This window comes from Archocentrus centrarchus, chromosome 23 (genome assembly GCF_007364275.1).
Source record: "Archocentrus centrarchus isolate MPI-CPG fArcCen1 chromosome 23, fArcCen1, whole genome shotgun sequence".
NCBI classification, from domain to species: Eukaryota; Metazoa; Chordata; class Actinopteri; order Cichliformes; family Cichlidae; genus Archocentrus; species Archocentrus centrarchus.
The window spans coordinates 19,692,606-19,709,410 of NC_044368.1; the positions used below are offsets into that span (position 1 = coordinate 19,692,606).

Below are 16,805 nucleotides of genomic sequence, written 5' to 3' on the forward strand. Positions count from 1 at the left end.
TTGGTGAAGTGTGTTCAGAGAGGGAACATAGGGTGGCCCATCCTAAAATATGACTGACCCCACTGGTGCCCCCATCCTCCCAGACCATGTCACTGGTCTAAAGTACTATTAATCTTTTACATCACCATTGATGACAGCATAAATAGGATCAGTGATGGATTGTAACCATAAACACCTTTCCTCAAATACTTTTCTGAACCATAATTTGAATGGACTCTTTTCCACTATACTTTGATTCAAATATTGTGCTTTGTACTCTGTGCCATTTATTTTAAAGCTTTAGTTGCCTATTATTTTTGCAGATTTAAAAATGCTGTTGAAATTCAAATTGCTGTTACTATATTAAGCTGCATTGTTAGAGGTAAAGCTACCATTTTGTAAGTAATTCAAATCATATCCACAGCAATATTAAAGTAACACAATATTTCACACGGTAATAAAATGATAATTATCATCCAATAGTGTCATATGTAATAATATCAATTTTATTTTAGGTACTTTGTATTTTGCTTATAAAACCTTTCTACTATTAAGTCAATTCTGACTTTTACTTAAATGACTTTTACTTAAATTACCTAAATATTTGTTTCAAAGACTAGCAAAGCAGTTACTCAGTACAAACCATTCTTGGGCTCTTGTGCAGCCACTTTTCACCTAAATCTCTACTGGGGCACAGTGCTGTAAATGAGCCTGAAAACCGTGCACGCTGTTTTCTACACAAATTGCTAAATTGTATGTATTTCTGATTAAATATTCTGAATCCTTTTGGCTCATCTGCCTTGCGCTTGCCTCCCAACCCCGCCTGTGCCAGTAAATTTAAACACATCCCTGCTTCACTAGAAAAATATTCAAACTCCTTCTGGCCTTCTGCAAGCGGTGAGAGAGAGCTCCGGCTGCCCACCAGCTGTCACATGACTGGACCCACCCAGCGCAGAGCAGGGCACTGTGCATGCTGCAGCTCTGCGCAAAGATACTCCGATGATGGATGTAAACACCAACTTCCATAACTGCGTGTGCGATTGAGATGGATGATGAAGGCCACAGTAGGCGTGTAGGCTGAACTCACGTGCTTCAGCCAGGCATCAGTCGATCTAATGAGTCTGACTCATTTGTTAGTATCTGATTATGAAATACAGGCTGTTGCTGCTGCGTGTAAACGGTGACAGAGGCCTATAAAAAAAAAGTAGTTCTGCTGCATAAGCACGCTAAACAGTGATATTAGATCATTGTGATCCACCCACTGCCATTAAGTGAACACATTTGCAGCTCTAATGATACTGTGACCTGCGTGCTATGCAAAATGAACCCTGTGACTGATAATAGATATTGGCTACTTGTGATTACGTGTTTTATTCATGTTGTAAAACTTTGATAAGAACGAGAGGCCTGTAGGAACTGCTGCCGTAGAGCGGCAAGTAGCAAGAAATGCGAAGACAGTCGTGCACCGAGTGACGCAGGGGCTTGTTTACCTGACTTTGGGTAGGTGACAATCCATATGTCGCTACTTCTGAGGGAGAAATTAGCGATCTCCTCCATCTTCCCTCTGCAGAAGGGTGGCAGCCGCACTCCATCAAACTCGAAGTATTTGCTCTCAAACTCAATCGGCGTGCTCGGCGTATCTGCCTCGCTCTCGGCCATCGTCGAAACGAGCCGCCAGTGCAGGAAAAGGAAAACGCGCACACCCACGTGAACAGCTTTGCCTATGTATGTTTTGATTAAAACGGTAAGAAGTATGATGATGACCGTGGTAAGGTCGGCTTGAAACGGTGCTCTTTCTCAGTTTCTCTGGATGCTGTGGATCGCAGTGGAGGGCGGGGCAGTTGACCCTCAGCCAATGGCGCGGCAGAGAAGTGATGTAATACGCGTGCACGAAACCCAGCATCAGGACCACTTTCAGCGAGCCCGAGGACGCGTGCGCCATGCAGAAGGAGGAAGGATGTTTCCAAACCCATTACACACTATAACAACAACAGACCTACAAGTATTAGGTTATGAGGCTGCTGTTAATGCCTGCATATTGTGTTGATATAACTTATATCATGTTCCCTCTAAGATTTCGCCACTAGTTCTTCCAACCCACTATCGTCCTTGCCCATAGGGCATCAGCTGGTTGTTGGAGATCTCGCTCTAACAGCACCATACTTTGAGATGACTCTTGCTGTGAACTGGTGCACTGTACATAAAACTAAATCAAAACTAGAACTGAAATTTGTAAATATTAATACTGGTCATTCTGTTGCCAAATTCTTTCAATAACCCACAATGACAGAGTGAAATGTGTATGAGATGTTTACAATAAAAAAAATAAAAAGTCAAAAACTAACACTTAGAGTTTCGGAAAGGATGAATGAAGCCAAACAAAGAAAACCTGCTCCAGAGTGCAGTGACCTGAGACTGGTGCACTGACACACCTCTCAGCAAGACAGTGACCTAAAGCAAACATCCATCCAACGCAGTGCTGTAAAGTGTCCTTTACAGTCCAGAAGCCAATTTTAACCACACAGAACATCTGTGAAAAGATCTGATGATGGCAATTGATAGATATGTTCCATCCACTATGACAGAGTTGATAAGATTTGTCAGGAAGAATGGGATTAATTGCTTAAATCCGGGTGTGCAAAACCTGTAGAGACTTACACAAGAAGACTTAATGGTGTTACTGCTGCCAAAGTGGTTTCTGAAAAGTACTAAATTATGCAAATTACGTTTTTCTATGGTAATATGACTTGTGTGTGTGTGTGTGTGTGTGTGTGTGTGTGTGTGTGTGTGTGTGTGTGTGTGTGTGTGTGTGTGTGTGTGTGTGTGTGCGTGTGTGTGTGTGCGTGTGTGTGTGTAAATGTATTGTCTTTTTTAACTTTAAAGTTGTTTTCTTCTTTTTTTTTTTTTTTTTTTTTTTTTTTTTAAGGGGTGTGACGTTGCAGAGGGCTGTCCAGAAACCGTTACACTGATTGGATGGACTGGCTCATATGACAAGACAATGTACCTTGTGTTGCCTTTGCTGTAACTCGTAAATAGGATGACTTTCAAACAACTTACGACACTACAAGTTTTATGTTCCCATTTAAGTGGAACAAGAGGAACAAGCTCATGATTCTTTGTTAAACTACACATTTGTCAACAAATAGCAGCACCATGGCGCAAATATTTTTTTTCCTTTAAATATAAAGTAAGTGATAGTTTAATTGGTGTTAATTTGATGGACTTTCCGGCAGTAACTTTTTCTGACAGTCATTGAACACATTACAGTATGTTTATAGCCAGTTGTTGAGTCTGCTTCTTGCAGTTGTCCGGTGGTGACAGCTTGGTGATTTTACAGTTTTGGTTACCCGTACACTGTCAGGGTTCCCCAGCAAGGGCATGTCCCGCTATGTTCGACTTAAGCGGCGGCTGGAACCTGTCTTTCGCCGGTTGCGGGTTCCTGGGCATTTACCATGTCGGAGTTGCCAGTTGTCTGCTGGAGAAAGCTCCGTACATTATCAAAGGGGCTACTAAGCTGTACGGAGCTTCGGCCGGTGCCCTGACCGCCTCGATGCTCGCCAGCCAGGCGCCCATAGGTAAGAAGGTTCACCTGAATTTTAATGTACACTGTTATATTCTAAATATACCTTAAGACATTTGTATATATGACACAGGGCTACTTACTTACTTGTTAATAAACTAATAATAAACGTTCCAAAACAAATTTTCGATCGTAAACATTTTTACAGAGGAAAATCTGGAGAAAGCAATTAAACTCAATAACATTACATGGAAGACACCAAGGTAAAATAAATAACCAAAGCTGTTAGATCATTTCATGGGCAGTTTCATATGTTCCACAAAAAACATACTTTAAATTAACATTGTTAAGCACAGTTATCGATGATAATCTACTAGGTAATTTCTGTACAAGGTTAGATGTTGTCAGTTACTATAGATCTTTAGTATTATAAGCTGAACATAATGATTCCCATTACTGCATGGCTGGGTGCATATTCAGGGTGTGTTCAAATAGCCCTGGACCATACCAGAACATGATTGTACTTGGGTTAGAAGCACTCTTTCACTTTCTTTCTCATGAAGGAGCAGTTATTAAGGACCGATATCAGTAGGCACCTGTGAGCCCAGACTGGCTGACTAATGCCCGTCAAGGTGACCATCGATACTGTTAAACAGTATCGATACGGGCTGAATATTATGTTTTTGTTTCAAAACAGAGGTTTTCCCTTTAAAGTTCTTCTTTTTCTTTTCCAGCTAAATGCTGTCAAGATGTGATTGAGGTAGCAAAGGAGGCCAGAAAGAGAAACCTGGGCCCCCTTCACCCAACTTTCAATCTGGTTAAGGTGTTGAGGTCTGGCCTGAATCGTGACCTGCCCTCTGACGCACACATCCTGGCCTCGGGGCGGCTGTGTGTCTCTCTGACCAGAGTGACTGATGGGGAGAATGTGCTGGTGTCAGAATTTAGCTCCAAAGAGGAGCTCATTCAGGTGCGCTGAGGGAGGTGGTGCCTATATTCCAAGTGACAGGGGATGGCTGTTCTCTGGTTTAACCCCATGCTCTGTCCACAGGCGCTGATCTGCAGCTGTTTTATCCCTATCTACTGTGGGCTGATTCCTCCGTCCTTCAGAGGAGTGGTGAGTTTGCTTCTTTACACGTGAGTGTGTTTCTGTTTGTGGGAAGCAGAAGCGAACATGTGACTAAAAATAATAGAAAAAGAAGAAGGACGCTTGAGTGGTGAAAGAGAAATGTAGCAATAAGCAAAGCTGAAAAGCATTTAGTCAGATGTCAAAGAGTGAACTCTGAATGTAAAAACACTGTTGAGACACGGCTCATGTTGTATATTCAGAAGATTTGGTTGCAGCTGTCGTGCGTATCCATTGTTGACTTTTAAGTGATGACAGTAAATCAAAAAAAATAGGACTTTATAGCTGCTGCAGTTTGAGATTTAATGCATTAAAACAAAGAAGGAAAAATACATATTTAACATACCGATTAAAGACTGTGGTGTTACTTTAAGTTCCTGCACAAATCAATCTGATCAATCCTTTGCATATGTACAGAAAAAGCAGTGATAAAGAAGCCGCAAGTCTGAGCATGTACTGGTGTTTGCTTCACTGTGACTTATCAGCAGCTGTTGGACTTTGGCAGCAATCTCATCAGTCAGACCAACTTCCTATCTCCTGTTGCCCCAGTCATAACTAAGACACTCAGAATTTGATTTAAATCCAGTTATATAATAATAACATAATCATAAAGGTTGAGTTCACCACAGATAAAAATAATCAACCTGATGATATAAAGTATTGTAAAATTTTCTAGAATAATTCAACCCTATTTCCTCGAAATAGAGCTGAATAGGTACAACAACTACAACACAATTAATTGTATTGACTGGATTATGCTTATTGTCAAAGTAATTGAAGTATTTGGCAAGTTGCAACTATGTAACACTCAATCCATAAGTAATACAAGTATTTTCATAGATAGCAATACATTGATGTAGCTACCATACCAGCTGTTAGTCTGTGGACTACCATCTTGAAGCCTCAAGTTTAGTAATTAAGGAATTATGAAAAGGATTGCTAGCACACTCATCAGAAAGAGTCAATAACCAATAACTTCTAGAAACAAAATTTACCATTTTAGCATTTATTGAGAAAAGTCAATGCTTTTTGAATGGGAGTGTTTTGAGACAGAGATTTTTTGGAGCCAGCATCTACAATACTAACCATAAGTGAAATTACACTTTGGCTTTTTCCTTTTGCATGATGCCTCTTTGCTTATCTGAGGAAGCTGTCTGAGATTTTTTTTGATGACATTCTTAGCAAAGTTAGTTAATTAAAATTTCAACTATAAGTAAACATGATGAACTTTTTCAGTTAACTGAAAAAAAAATCTGAATCTTAGGGGGAAAAAAGAAAACTAAAAGAAACAATATTGTGAAATTATAAAACTAAAATGAAACAGTACCTGACTGACAATGTTGTAGATAAATTAGTGCAGTGAGTGGAATTTTGTGTCAGTTAAAGTCATTTAAATGATTGAAAATTACTGCACTTGACAGTCAGTATCATAAATCAAATCTCAGGGCTTTGTAATCAAAGAAAAACACATTACCACAAAGCATCGTATATAGAGGTAAATTCAGTTGGCACAGCAGAGGATGTCCCTCTTTGTGGACATCTTGGTTCTTTTCCCTCTGAACAGCATGAAAACAGAAAAAGGAGCACAGCTGTAAACTGATGTGAGATTCAGCTGAACTGCATGTTACACAGTTGATTGCATGTGCACATGCAGGCAACTGTGCCTGGCACAGTTAAGCATAACTGCCCAGTAAAATGAGTTCCTTTTTTACTTTGGCTGATATGTTTGGGTTTATTGTTTTACCAGCAAGTGAACTGACACCAGTCAAATGACACTGCATGATAGAAAAGAAGTATAAATATGTAAACCTGCCAAATCCTTTGCATATACTGTAAGTAAATTATAATACAATTGGAATTTATTTAATCATTAAGTACTACAAATGTAGTAAATCCAAATGTAGTGAAAAGTTCACTGATATAGCTTTAAAAACATGTTTTTACTCTGTGTGCACAGTCAACCATTCCCTCACTGACCTATAATCCATAAGGCTCGACATTCCTAACACAGAGGCTGCATTCTCCTTTGCTAACGTTTAGTAGACTGAAAGAGATTTGACTACTGGCACTTAAAACAAGGTTAATTCCCTTTCCATGACATTTTAAGCGCTTTAAATTAGAAAACCCAGCTTTCATATTTCATCAGTCGAGAGGATGTGAATTTGAATCAGAGCATTTTATTACGTAAAAAATGGGAAAGTCTTTAAAAAACATGTCTTGAAAGTGTCCTATGTGACGTAGGGAAGAAAAATTGCAGGATTAAAAATATGTGGATCAAAAAATCCTTTTTTTTTTGTAATTACATTTTTGCCTAGTCACCATGGTACTGTACAGCAACAAAGAATAATTTTCATGTGTTTCATTGAGGCCTGTTCTATAACTGGTGAGCTAGACTGATAGTGCAGTGAGTAAAATTATTGCAATAAGCTCTGCAAAGATTAGACCACTCCAGGTTTTGATTATAACTATGCAGATGCATGTTTTCTCTCTGTGCGTTTAGCGTTATGTGGATGGTGGGATCAGTGATAACCTACCACAGTCAGAGCTGAAAAACACTATCACCGTATCTCCTTTCTCTGGAGAAAGCGACATCTGTCCACGGGATAAGTCCACCAGCTTTCATGAGCTGCGCTTCACCAACACCAGCATTCAGATGAACATGGGCAACATGTATCGCCTCAGCAGGGCTCTCTTCCCACCAGAACCCAAGGTAGGTACCGCTGCAGCATTATGGTGCATCCACACTGGAAGTGATGTACTCATTGTGCATCGCTTTAAGGCTGATGGACAGTCACTTGCAGACATTTCAGGCTTTGGTTGCCCAGGCAACCCCAGGTCATATGTCAATCAACAGTATCTTGCACTCTCACTCGTTGGTGCTTCAATCACTAGCCTGGAAGTTGAGAAAAGTTTATCTCAGGCACCCACCTGCCACACAAAGGGGCCATTACCTTCAACCCTAGAGGGCATAGACCATAATAACACCTCCTGCCAGGGCAGCTATGGCTCAGCAGGTAGAGCAGGTCATCTACTAATCAGAAGGTTGGTGGTTTGATCCCTGGCTCCTCCAGTCTGCATGTCAAAGTATCTTTGGGCAAGATGTTGCAGCCTCCCAATGCGTTCTAACATGCACACATTTTGTCTGTATGTTAGAAAGTACACACAAAGCGAAAAAGGAAAATACGAGCTAAGAAAGAATACTTTTCCTTGTATTGACCATTCCATATTTAACCAATAAAGTTTTCCGATGACTAAAGCTGTGTCCATACTGAAAGCAATTTGCAGCCACACGGCTATCAGAGACCACAGAAACTGAATGACACTTGGTGACTTCAAGTGACTTTGGACGGTATAACTTCTGGTGACATGAAGTGGGTGGGTCCTGAGATCAACTTTTCTCAAACAATTGAAGAAACTACCAGTGAGAGCACAGGACACAGTTGATTGACGTATGACCTAATAGTAAATTCATTAAAGGGTTACCTACAAAACTGGAGTATGGAATCATTGTCGTCATCATCATCATCATCATCATCAAGCTTTATTTATCAAGCACTTTAAAAAAGCCACAGCAAATACAAAGTGCTGTACAGCAAATGAGTAAAAATATTAGGAGGAAAAAAAATTAAAAATAAATAAAAACTGTAATACATTAGAACAGGTAAGATCAATGTCTCATGCTGGGTTGAAGGCCAGAGAGCATAAATGAGTTTTAAGATGAGTTTTAAAAATAGACAGTGTAGGCGATTGTCTAACGTGCAAAGGCAATTCATTCCACAACTTAGGGGCAACACTGGAAAAAGCTCGGTCCCCTCTGAGCTTCCGCTTAGATCTCTGTATACGTAAGAGCATCTGATCAGATGACCTGAGATCTCAGATGGGAGTGTAGGGACAGAGCAGGTCAGAAAGGTAAGGTGGAGCAAAACCATTTAAGGATTTAAAAACAAATACAAGAACCTTAAAATGGCTTCTAAAGTGCACGGGCAGCCAGTGCAGTGAAGCCAGGACAGGTGTAATATGCTGTCTTTTACGTGTTCCAGTCAAAAGATGTGCAGCGGCATTTTGAACCAACTGGAGACGTGAAAGAGAAGACTGACTGACTCCAACATAGAACATAGTTACAGTAATGCAGCCGAGATGTAATAAAGGCATGTATCACGTTTCTAGATGCTGCCTAGAAAGGATAGGTTTTACCTTCGTCAGTCACCTTAAGTGAACTGACGAAGTCTGCTGTCAGCTTCAAAGCAATAAAGCAATGCTCGACAGAAGAAATCATTTCCAGTGTGGATGCAGCTTTAGAGTCTGTAGTTGTGACCAGTATAAAATGACTGTTTCTTGATTATCATATAAACCTCTGAGTGGCCACGAAAAAAGTTTTGGGGTGGCTGTAAGCTCAGGAGGTAGAGCAGGTCACCTATTGATCGGAAGGTCGGCGGTTTGATTCCTGGCTGCTCTGGGCTGCATGCCAAAGTATCCTTGGGCAACATACTGAACCCCAAGTTACTCTCCGACGCAAGCGTTGGAGTATGAATGTTAGCTTAGTTACTCATGGAAGTGCTTGTGTGAATGGGTAAATGTAAACGTGTTGTATAAGCTCTTTGAGTGCTCAGACAGAGTAGAAAAGCGCTATTTAAGAACTAGTTCGTTTACCATTTACCATCAAACTGTATTCCAGGAAATTTAACACAGTGATAATAAGAAGGAACCGCACTGACACTAGCCACATGCAAAACTAATGAAAAAAACTGTCAGAGAAGGTTACTGCTCTCATTGGCAGTTTGCAAAAAGGTTAATTCTGGATCTGCCCAGAATTGTTTATTATAGTAGCTGTTCTAAGTGCCTCACAATTGATTTTGCCTATGGCGCAGAAGCTTTATGGTGCTAAATGCAACATTAATTAAAATCTTGAAACATCTGTTAAAGTAACAATCTCTGAACAGAAAACCCAGCTTCTCAAAAATTGGCAGATGTGGTGTTAGGCTCTTAGACGCCTTCCAGTTCACCAGGATTAATTAAAGGAATTCCACAAATTGATATTACAGCAGATTGCTGAATGTTTTGCATTGTAGCCACTGATAAAGTTCCTTTATGACTCACCTGAGAGCTTTAAGGGACTGAATGTAATTGTTAGTATTCAAGTCAAATCATTTTAAGAATTCTTTCTTGTACCTTCACTGCTCCATGACTGTTTTAAATCAATTTAATTTCCTTCGACCTGTTGCTGACCAGTACCAGAATCTGGCCTCTTGTTTTCAGCTGCTGGCCCTCTCGTTCACACCGTGTTTCCTCGTGTTATTTACTGGTGCTGTGATGATTGTCAGGTAACCTCTAAGATAAGGTGATCTTTGACCTTGCTGAAGTAGAACTGTTTGCTGTATCATTGTTCTATAGCCTCACCACCCTTCTCACATGTGTATGGATCCTACGAATATGTCAATAAGCTCACCTATCTATGTCTGGGGGATGTGTGTTTGGTGGAATGACCTCACTGTATCACTTCACCTGAAAAACAAGTCCACACATTACGTGCTTGAACAAAGTGACTTCTTTCTACAAACACACACACTTAGCAGATATGTGTATTTTGATCCGTGTCTCCTGTGGTCTGACTATTCCAGCCAGTAGAATCTGTATCTCCCAATGATGTCACATCTTGCTTGTATTGAAGCTATTATGTAATAACAAACTGTGACAGTCAGCCTGACCATGACATGATTCTGTAGCTTTCACTTTCCAACAGACTATAATATCTTAACAATGAATGGCATGCATATTTATTTTTAACAACACTAAACTGTATATTATGAAGAATAGAGAATTAATTTGACCAATCATTAATAGGGAGATTGTTTGCCAGTGTTCAGTATCAATCTTAAGTTTAGCATCCAAAACATAATTTATTCAGTATCCCTCTGAAAATGGTCAGGTACAAAGACCTTCAGACCTTTGTAAGAGCTTCAGAAAGCCTGAACTGTTGCCCAAGATCACTTTTAAAAAGTTACAAGACAGTCTGACTAATTGAAAGCAAAATATAAAGAAACGAGGAGTGGCTCAAGACTTTTACACATACTGTATATCTTGGACATAATTATGGAACACGCCCTGAAAAAGCAATAAAGCACAGTCCTCATCAGAGGAAGGATAATCATCAACCTGCATTTTGCAGATGATCTTGTTGGCCATGTGTGGCATGAAAATGATCTTGCTTGCTTGGGGGAATATCTTGATAAAGCAGCTTGTGGTATGAGATCAGCTTGCCAGTGCCTTCCCTGAAAAAGATGTTTTATGGATGGGAGCATATGCTGCTGTTAAAACCTGTATATTTCTTTCAGCACTGATGGTAGCTGCCAGTTCCATAGGTACTAATGCACCCTCATACCATCAGACATGCAGGCTTTTGAACTGAGCACTTACAACTCAGATGGTACCTACTGTAATGTGGAGTACAGTATGCAGCATCCATGTTTTCAAAAAAGGTTTTTAAATTACAATTCATCTGACCATAGGACAGTTTTCCACTTTACCTTTGTCCATTTTAAATTACCTTTGGGTCCAGAGAAGGCAGTGGCACTTCTGGATAATAGTCACATATCTTTGCATGGTAGAAATTGAACCTGCTTTTATGGATGACATGGTGAACCGTGTTTACAGACAGTGATTTCTGGAAGATTTCCTGAGTCTGTTCAGTGACCTCCATGATAGAATCATCCATGGTTTTTAATGCAGTGCCACCTGAGGGCCCAAAGATCACAGAAAACCAATATTGAATTTTGACTTTGCCCTTTGCCCAGATTCTCTGAATCTTTGATAATATAATATTAAGAAAATGAGATAGTCAAAGTCTTCACAATTTTATGTTGAAGAACATTATTCTGAGATAATTTGTAGAGGATTTGTAGAGTGGTGAACATCTTCCCATCTTTACTTCTGAGAAACTCTGTCTCTCTAAGATGCTCTTTTTTGTACCCAATCATGTCCATCCTAGCTTTTTTGTTCAATATGAGCTAATATTTTTCATGAAAAAGTAAAATGTCTTACTTTAAATATTTGACTTTGGTTTGGTTTATGAGGTTTGCATATCATTGCATTCTGTTGTTATTTACATTTTACACAGCTTCCCAGCTTTTCTGGTTGTATCATATGTACTGCCTTCCTTTCCACAGGTACTTGCTGAAATGTGTCAGAGTGGTTATAAAGATGCGCTACACTTCCTTGAAGAGAACAGTGAGTCCTTGGTTGCTTTGGTGATTCTTAAATAAGATTGCCAACTCAGCCTATAGCTCTGTGTTACCGATATTGTGTTTTTTGGTACTAGACCTGCTGGTGCTAGGATGTCCCACTGCTGGCCCTTCCCTGCCAGAGAGTTCAATCAGCTGCTGTAAGAATACTGAAACAAATAAAGAGTGGGTGCTCCGAAGGCTCAGACTTCTGCGTAAACAGCACTGGTGGCTTGATGAACACATCAGTCTTCCTACTTCAATCAAGAAAGGTATCATCCCAGAATCGACTACCTTTTAGCAGTGAAAACATGTGTGAGCCATGTTTTTGTAGTTCAGGAAAGTGATTATACAACCCTTCTTTAAAGTGCTGTGTAAATAACTGCATCCTATTCTCTATGTGTCTATCAGTGTTCTGTGAGGCCTGCCAAGAGAGATCTGGCCTGTATGCTAAGGTATCTGGTACGCTGCCAATGAGGGTGGCTTCCTACATGCTTATGCCATATACACTTCCTGTTCAGTCAGCCTACTCAGTGGCCCAGAGGTAAGATGCAGGTCACAGCACCAAATGAGTTCTGAACTTAAAAGGAGCCAGACTCATATCCATGATCATTATTGTTTATGTTTTGGACCAGGTTTGTTGAGTGGATCCCAGAGGTGCCAGCTGATGTACGCTGGCTGTTTGGGGTGGCAGGTGATGTGTATCGACAGGCCTGGAAAGGAGAACGAGCCAGCTCCTTTAGGTGACAGAAAAATGTACCACACAGTCATTTTCAAACAAATGCTAGAGGTTCAGCCTCAGACTCTTTTAGACAATAATCTTTCCAATAATCTCTTTAATCTGACAGAGGACTGTTGCATTTTTACTAGTCTCAGTTTCAAAACACCAAGATGGCATTTTGAAACTGGACACACGCTCACATGGTAGCAACTTGTCAGTCCCAACTAAAAGTACCCCCTGCTTCATCATCCTTTTTGACTCTAAATGGGACCATAACTTAGAAAACAATTTGCTAGTTGCTACTTCGTATAAACTAGTAAACTGACACCATAAACTTATTAGGAAAGTGTTTACTGAGGTCAGAGAGCTGTGGACCACTTTCCCAAAGACTAATATACTATTGGACTTCTTTTTGAAAAAGCAGCAGCGGCCATTCTGCAATACAGTCTGTGACATGCATACAGTAGCCTTCATTTTACTGACAGTTTCAGAGAGAACTAAAAAGCATGGTTAAATTTAACAGGCATCAATAATGGCAGTATTTCAGAAAAAAGTCAATGAGTAACAACTCAGGGTTCAGTAAAGATGCTTTAACAAGCAGGCTGGAATTGGGACTGAACCACTAACTTTCCAATTAGGAGATGTCCTATGCTACCTTCTTAGCCACAGCCACCCCTTTAGATATCTGAAAGATAAATTGATGCCACTTTAACAAACTAATGAAACCAGAAACATTACATATTCTATGTCTGCTCATAATGATCTGTCACATCCTGCCAGTCAGTGGATGATAATCACATTATAACCTATTTTGCACTCAGATTTAGCAGTAAGAAGGCGGCTACTGATTTTAGCCCTGAAGCACCATATTATCACATTCACAATTTACTGTTTACAGTTAACATTTCTATGCACTGGACCTATTGAAAATAAAATAACATACTAATTTGGAACTACGGGGAAATGGACAGACGCTATGATATACCTGGTTACATATACCTGGCTTCTGATAAGAATAGTGATGATCAGTCTGTGGGCACTGTGACAGATCAAAATAAGGCTCAAGTCTTAAATTTCTTCTGACTCCTAATTCCTAATAATTATTTTTATTGATGTATTTACTTTCATGCAGTTTTAAATATGTGTTGTTCAGGTTTTTCTTTACACAAGTGTTTGCACCCATTCTCATGTATGGAACTGAATGCAGCAGTTATTCATACAAAGAAAATATGATCCAACAGTAACATGTTTACATACTGAGGCCTTAATCTTGGAGCTCTTGTTACACTAGGTGTTGTGTTGGCCTGGAAAGCTCTATGTATATATAACAGACCTATTCCAGTAGGTATACCTGACTTCCTGGAGGCTTGAACTTTACCTTTTATTTCTATGCATGAATCTTGTTTTTATTGTTTTGCTACAGTGAGCCATGCCTGAGGAAATGCCTGAGTGTTCCACCGCTACCTTCAGAGTATGAGCCAACGCAGAAAGATATCCCACCTGCTCTTTCCTCCCTCAACCTCCACAACACCTACTGGGAGATCCCCAAATCTACCAACTCGTCATCCCACCAGAGCCAACCTGCCATTGTTCCCTCCTCCCCACAACAAGTCTGCTTCTTTGTTGGCATGCAGGATGAACCTTAGAGCCATTCACAGCAATCAAATGATCCAGGACCTGAATGTGAACAAAGACATGGTCACATTTCTGTACTGTTGTTGAGACACGGATGGATGGACGGACAGACGGACGGATGGATGGAAAAAATAGCCAATAATCACCGGTGCATATCTGTTTTTCCCATTGACTCTGAACACTCCATCCTGTACAAAGAGTACTGCATTTTTGTGAGCGATCTGGAAGACTCTACCACAACTCACAGATGTGTTTTATAACATGGTTCAGTGCACTACACAAAAAATATCCATCTATAGCCCTACTTGTTTGTAAGGTTTAAACATATTCATAATTAGGATTCATTCCAATACGTTTAATCACAGCTTCATCTCTCTTTGTCTATTTCAGCATACTGGAGGATTTGTACAGTTTATTCCAGCAAAGATTTGCCAAGAAGTTCATGGTCCTTATCACTAGTTTCAAGTCTTCATATTCTAATTACATCTCGTTTTAAAAATAATATCATATGACAGTGGCTACATACATTCTGTTACCATGACTTCATTTAGCTATGGCTACAACTGTAGGAATAACTTATGGTTATTGCTGCAGCTGTAATATAAAAGATGAACAAAGTCACTGTGACGCCAACCTTTGGCTTGTAAAGTCCCATTATGAAGGCACAAGCTCACTAGCTAATAAGTTTACCCCTGTAAATCCTCCTTTCTGACTCTTAGAATAAAGATAATATATAAAATATATTTCATGTTCTGATCAGAATAATCTGAAACAAGCTATTAAGACCACAAAATCATCATGAGAGTATTTACTAAGGTCACAGCAGAGCACCATTTTCCCAACAAGACATGGAGTCTTCTTGCAACCACACAAGTGAATCTATGGTGCCCTTTAAAAAGAATGCAGGTTTAAGGCACTTCAGTATTGGCTTTTAGACCTGGCATCTGTGTCTATTTTTATATAGAGTCTGTGGCTATAATATGACAAATCATGGTTAAAAGCAAGCAGTAGTGATAATCCAGGTGGCCTTTCCTGGATTTACTTTAAGCAAGCCAAAGTTTAAAATGCAGAAAACAACAACACCAAAATAGATAACCCTTCTTTATTTTCATTGTCAGCTATCTTTTATTAGTAAATCAGTATTGGACAAGGAGAGGCTATTTCAAATCATTAGGCAAAGTTATGTGTGATGATGGCTCTGGGGTGAAAGCTGTTCCTGAGACTGTTTGTGGCCCTCTGCCACTACCATCAAGCGACACTTCAAACTGGCTGATGACCTGGATGTAATGAGTGTCTGAGAATGTTGATGGTTCTGTTTTGGCAGCAGTGTCTGTAGATATCTTCAAGGGAGGGAAGACTGCAGCTGATGCTGTTTTGTCCAGTAGTGATGACCCGTGCCGTAGTTGCTCGCTAGCTACTGAATATTTCTGTTTCCAGTGCAACCCAGTTAAAGTCCACAACAAAGAATTTGTTTGTCCACCATGACCTCTGTCATCCTAGCAAAAAGACCAACAACAAAAAATAGTAGCCTATATTCCAGTTTTTAAACAGTATATGCATGTTTTTTAACTATGGCAACAAAATCAGGTAGACTTGCATCTGTAAACTGCTGTGTAGCATCAAGGCACTACCATGCTGGAGCCTTTACATGCTATTTTTATAAGACAAAAAAAATACAGTTTTAGTGTGAATGAAAACATGGTCCAGTACACCACAGACATTATAGCAAATCATAATACTCAGACAAGCCAGAAAACTGTCTTCATTAGGTAATAATAACTAGATTACAATTAACTCTGGCTCCCTGAAGTCAGCCATCCTGCGATAGCTTTTATTTGTAAGTTGCAGCCTATTGTTTGTATAACTTTCCATCTGACTAACTTGAAAGGGTTAATTAATGTTAAATATTGAGACAAACAACACAAGTCACTTTATTCACTCACCAATCACAAATATTACTAACCAACACTAATTTCAGTTCAGTCTGGGCCGTTTTCTGTGTGTAACGCCAATAGCAGAGGCTACTAGTTCCAATACTATGAGATGTGGTATAGGCATTGGGTCAGGTGGGCTTCTGAGCAACTGCCTTGGCAAGGTGACCAAACAAATGCAGTAACCTTTGGAGACAGGCTTCTTTTAATTCCCTTCTTTTAACTTTAAAAAATCAACTAAATATGCCATGGTTAGACCTTCAAATTTGTTTGTTTCCCTTGAATGTAACAATATGTTAAGCATTATGATATTTTAAGATTAAACCACTGATTATTGATTGATGTGTTATTTGTGTGTTTTACCTTCAAAGACAGTTCCAAACATAAACAGATGGTTCCTGGTGTTGCTGCACATGAGACAATGAAACACAAAGATTTATCAAACCAAGCTTAATTGTGGCAAAACAGATGTTCAGAAGTCATCCTGCAGACGACTCTGCACATCATTTATAATGAGTAGGATTAAAATCTGACTGCAAAAGTTTTCAAAAATCATTCTGTAAGCACAAGCTAAATAATATTTGATGATGATGAGACAAAAAGTGAATTCTTGGCAGAACTCCAGTTAAATGTCTTAAACAGCAGGCACTGCTCATCACCTGCTAATGCCATCACTACA

The 16,805-nt window shown here is 39.7% G+C and overlaps 2 protein-coding genes across 3 annotated transcripts in view; one reads left to right on the forward strand and one right to left on the reverse strand.

Moving 5' to 3' along the window:
* sult4a1 (sulfotransferase family 4A, member 1) overlaps positions 1-1,812 on the reverse strand; it is a 28,926-nt gene extending 27,114 nt beyond the window's left edge. The window contains exon 1 of the mRNA XM_030720451.1: positions 1,470-1,812. Coding sequence (XP_030576311.1) covers positions 1,470-1,638 — 169 coding nt within the window. The 5' untranslated portion in view covers positions 1,639-1,812. The remainder of the gene's footprint in view (positions 1-1,469) is intronic.
* A 1,451-nt stretch (positions 1,813-3,263) lies between these two features.
* pnpla3 (patatin-like phospholipase domain containing 3) lies at positions 3,264-16,464 on the forward strand. Of its 2 annotated transcripts, XM_030720261.1 has the most exons (10): positions 3,264-3,554; positions 4,234-4,466; positions 4,548-4,613; positions 7,123-7,332; positions 11,786-11,846; positions 11,938-11,990; positions 12,084-12,111; positions 12,251-12,383; positions 12,475-12,582; positions 13,984-16,464. In XM_030720261.1, exons 1-10 carry the CDS (start codon positions 3,368-3,370, stop codon positions 14,204-14,206), a joined length of 1,302 nt encoding a protein of 433 aa, XP_030576121.1. In that variant the 5' UTR covers positions 3,264-3,367; the 3' UTR covers positions 14,207-16,464. The 2 variants fall into 2 exon arrangements, with proteins under 2 accessions (XP_030576121.1, XP_030576120.1); XM_030720260.1 differs by having other exon boundaries at positions 11,938-12,111.
* The last annotated feature ends 341 nt before the right edge of the window (positions 16,465-16,805 follow it).

Excerpts from the sequence above, each read along its gene's own strand:
- pnpla3 (XM_030720260.1), top strand. The coding sequence starts at position 3,368 with ATGTTCGACTTAAGCGGCGGCTGGAACCTGTCTTTCGCCGGTTGCGGG. Across the intron at positions 4,467-4,547 it reads CCAAAGAGGAGCTCATTCAG|GCGCTGATCTGCAGCTGTTT; the intron begins GTGCGCTGAGGG and ends CTCTGTCCACAG. Across the intron at positions 11,847-11,937 it reads ACACTTCCTTGAAGAGAACA|ACCTGCTGGTGCTAGGATGT; the intron begins GTGAGTCCTTGG and ends TTTTGGTACTAG.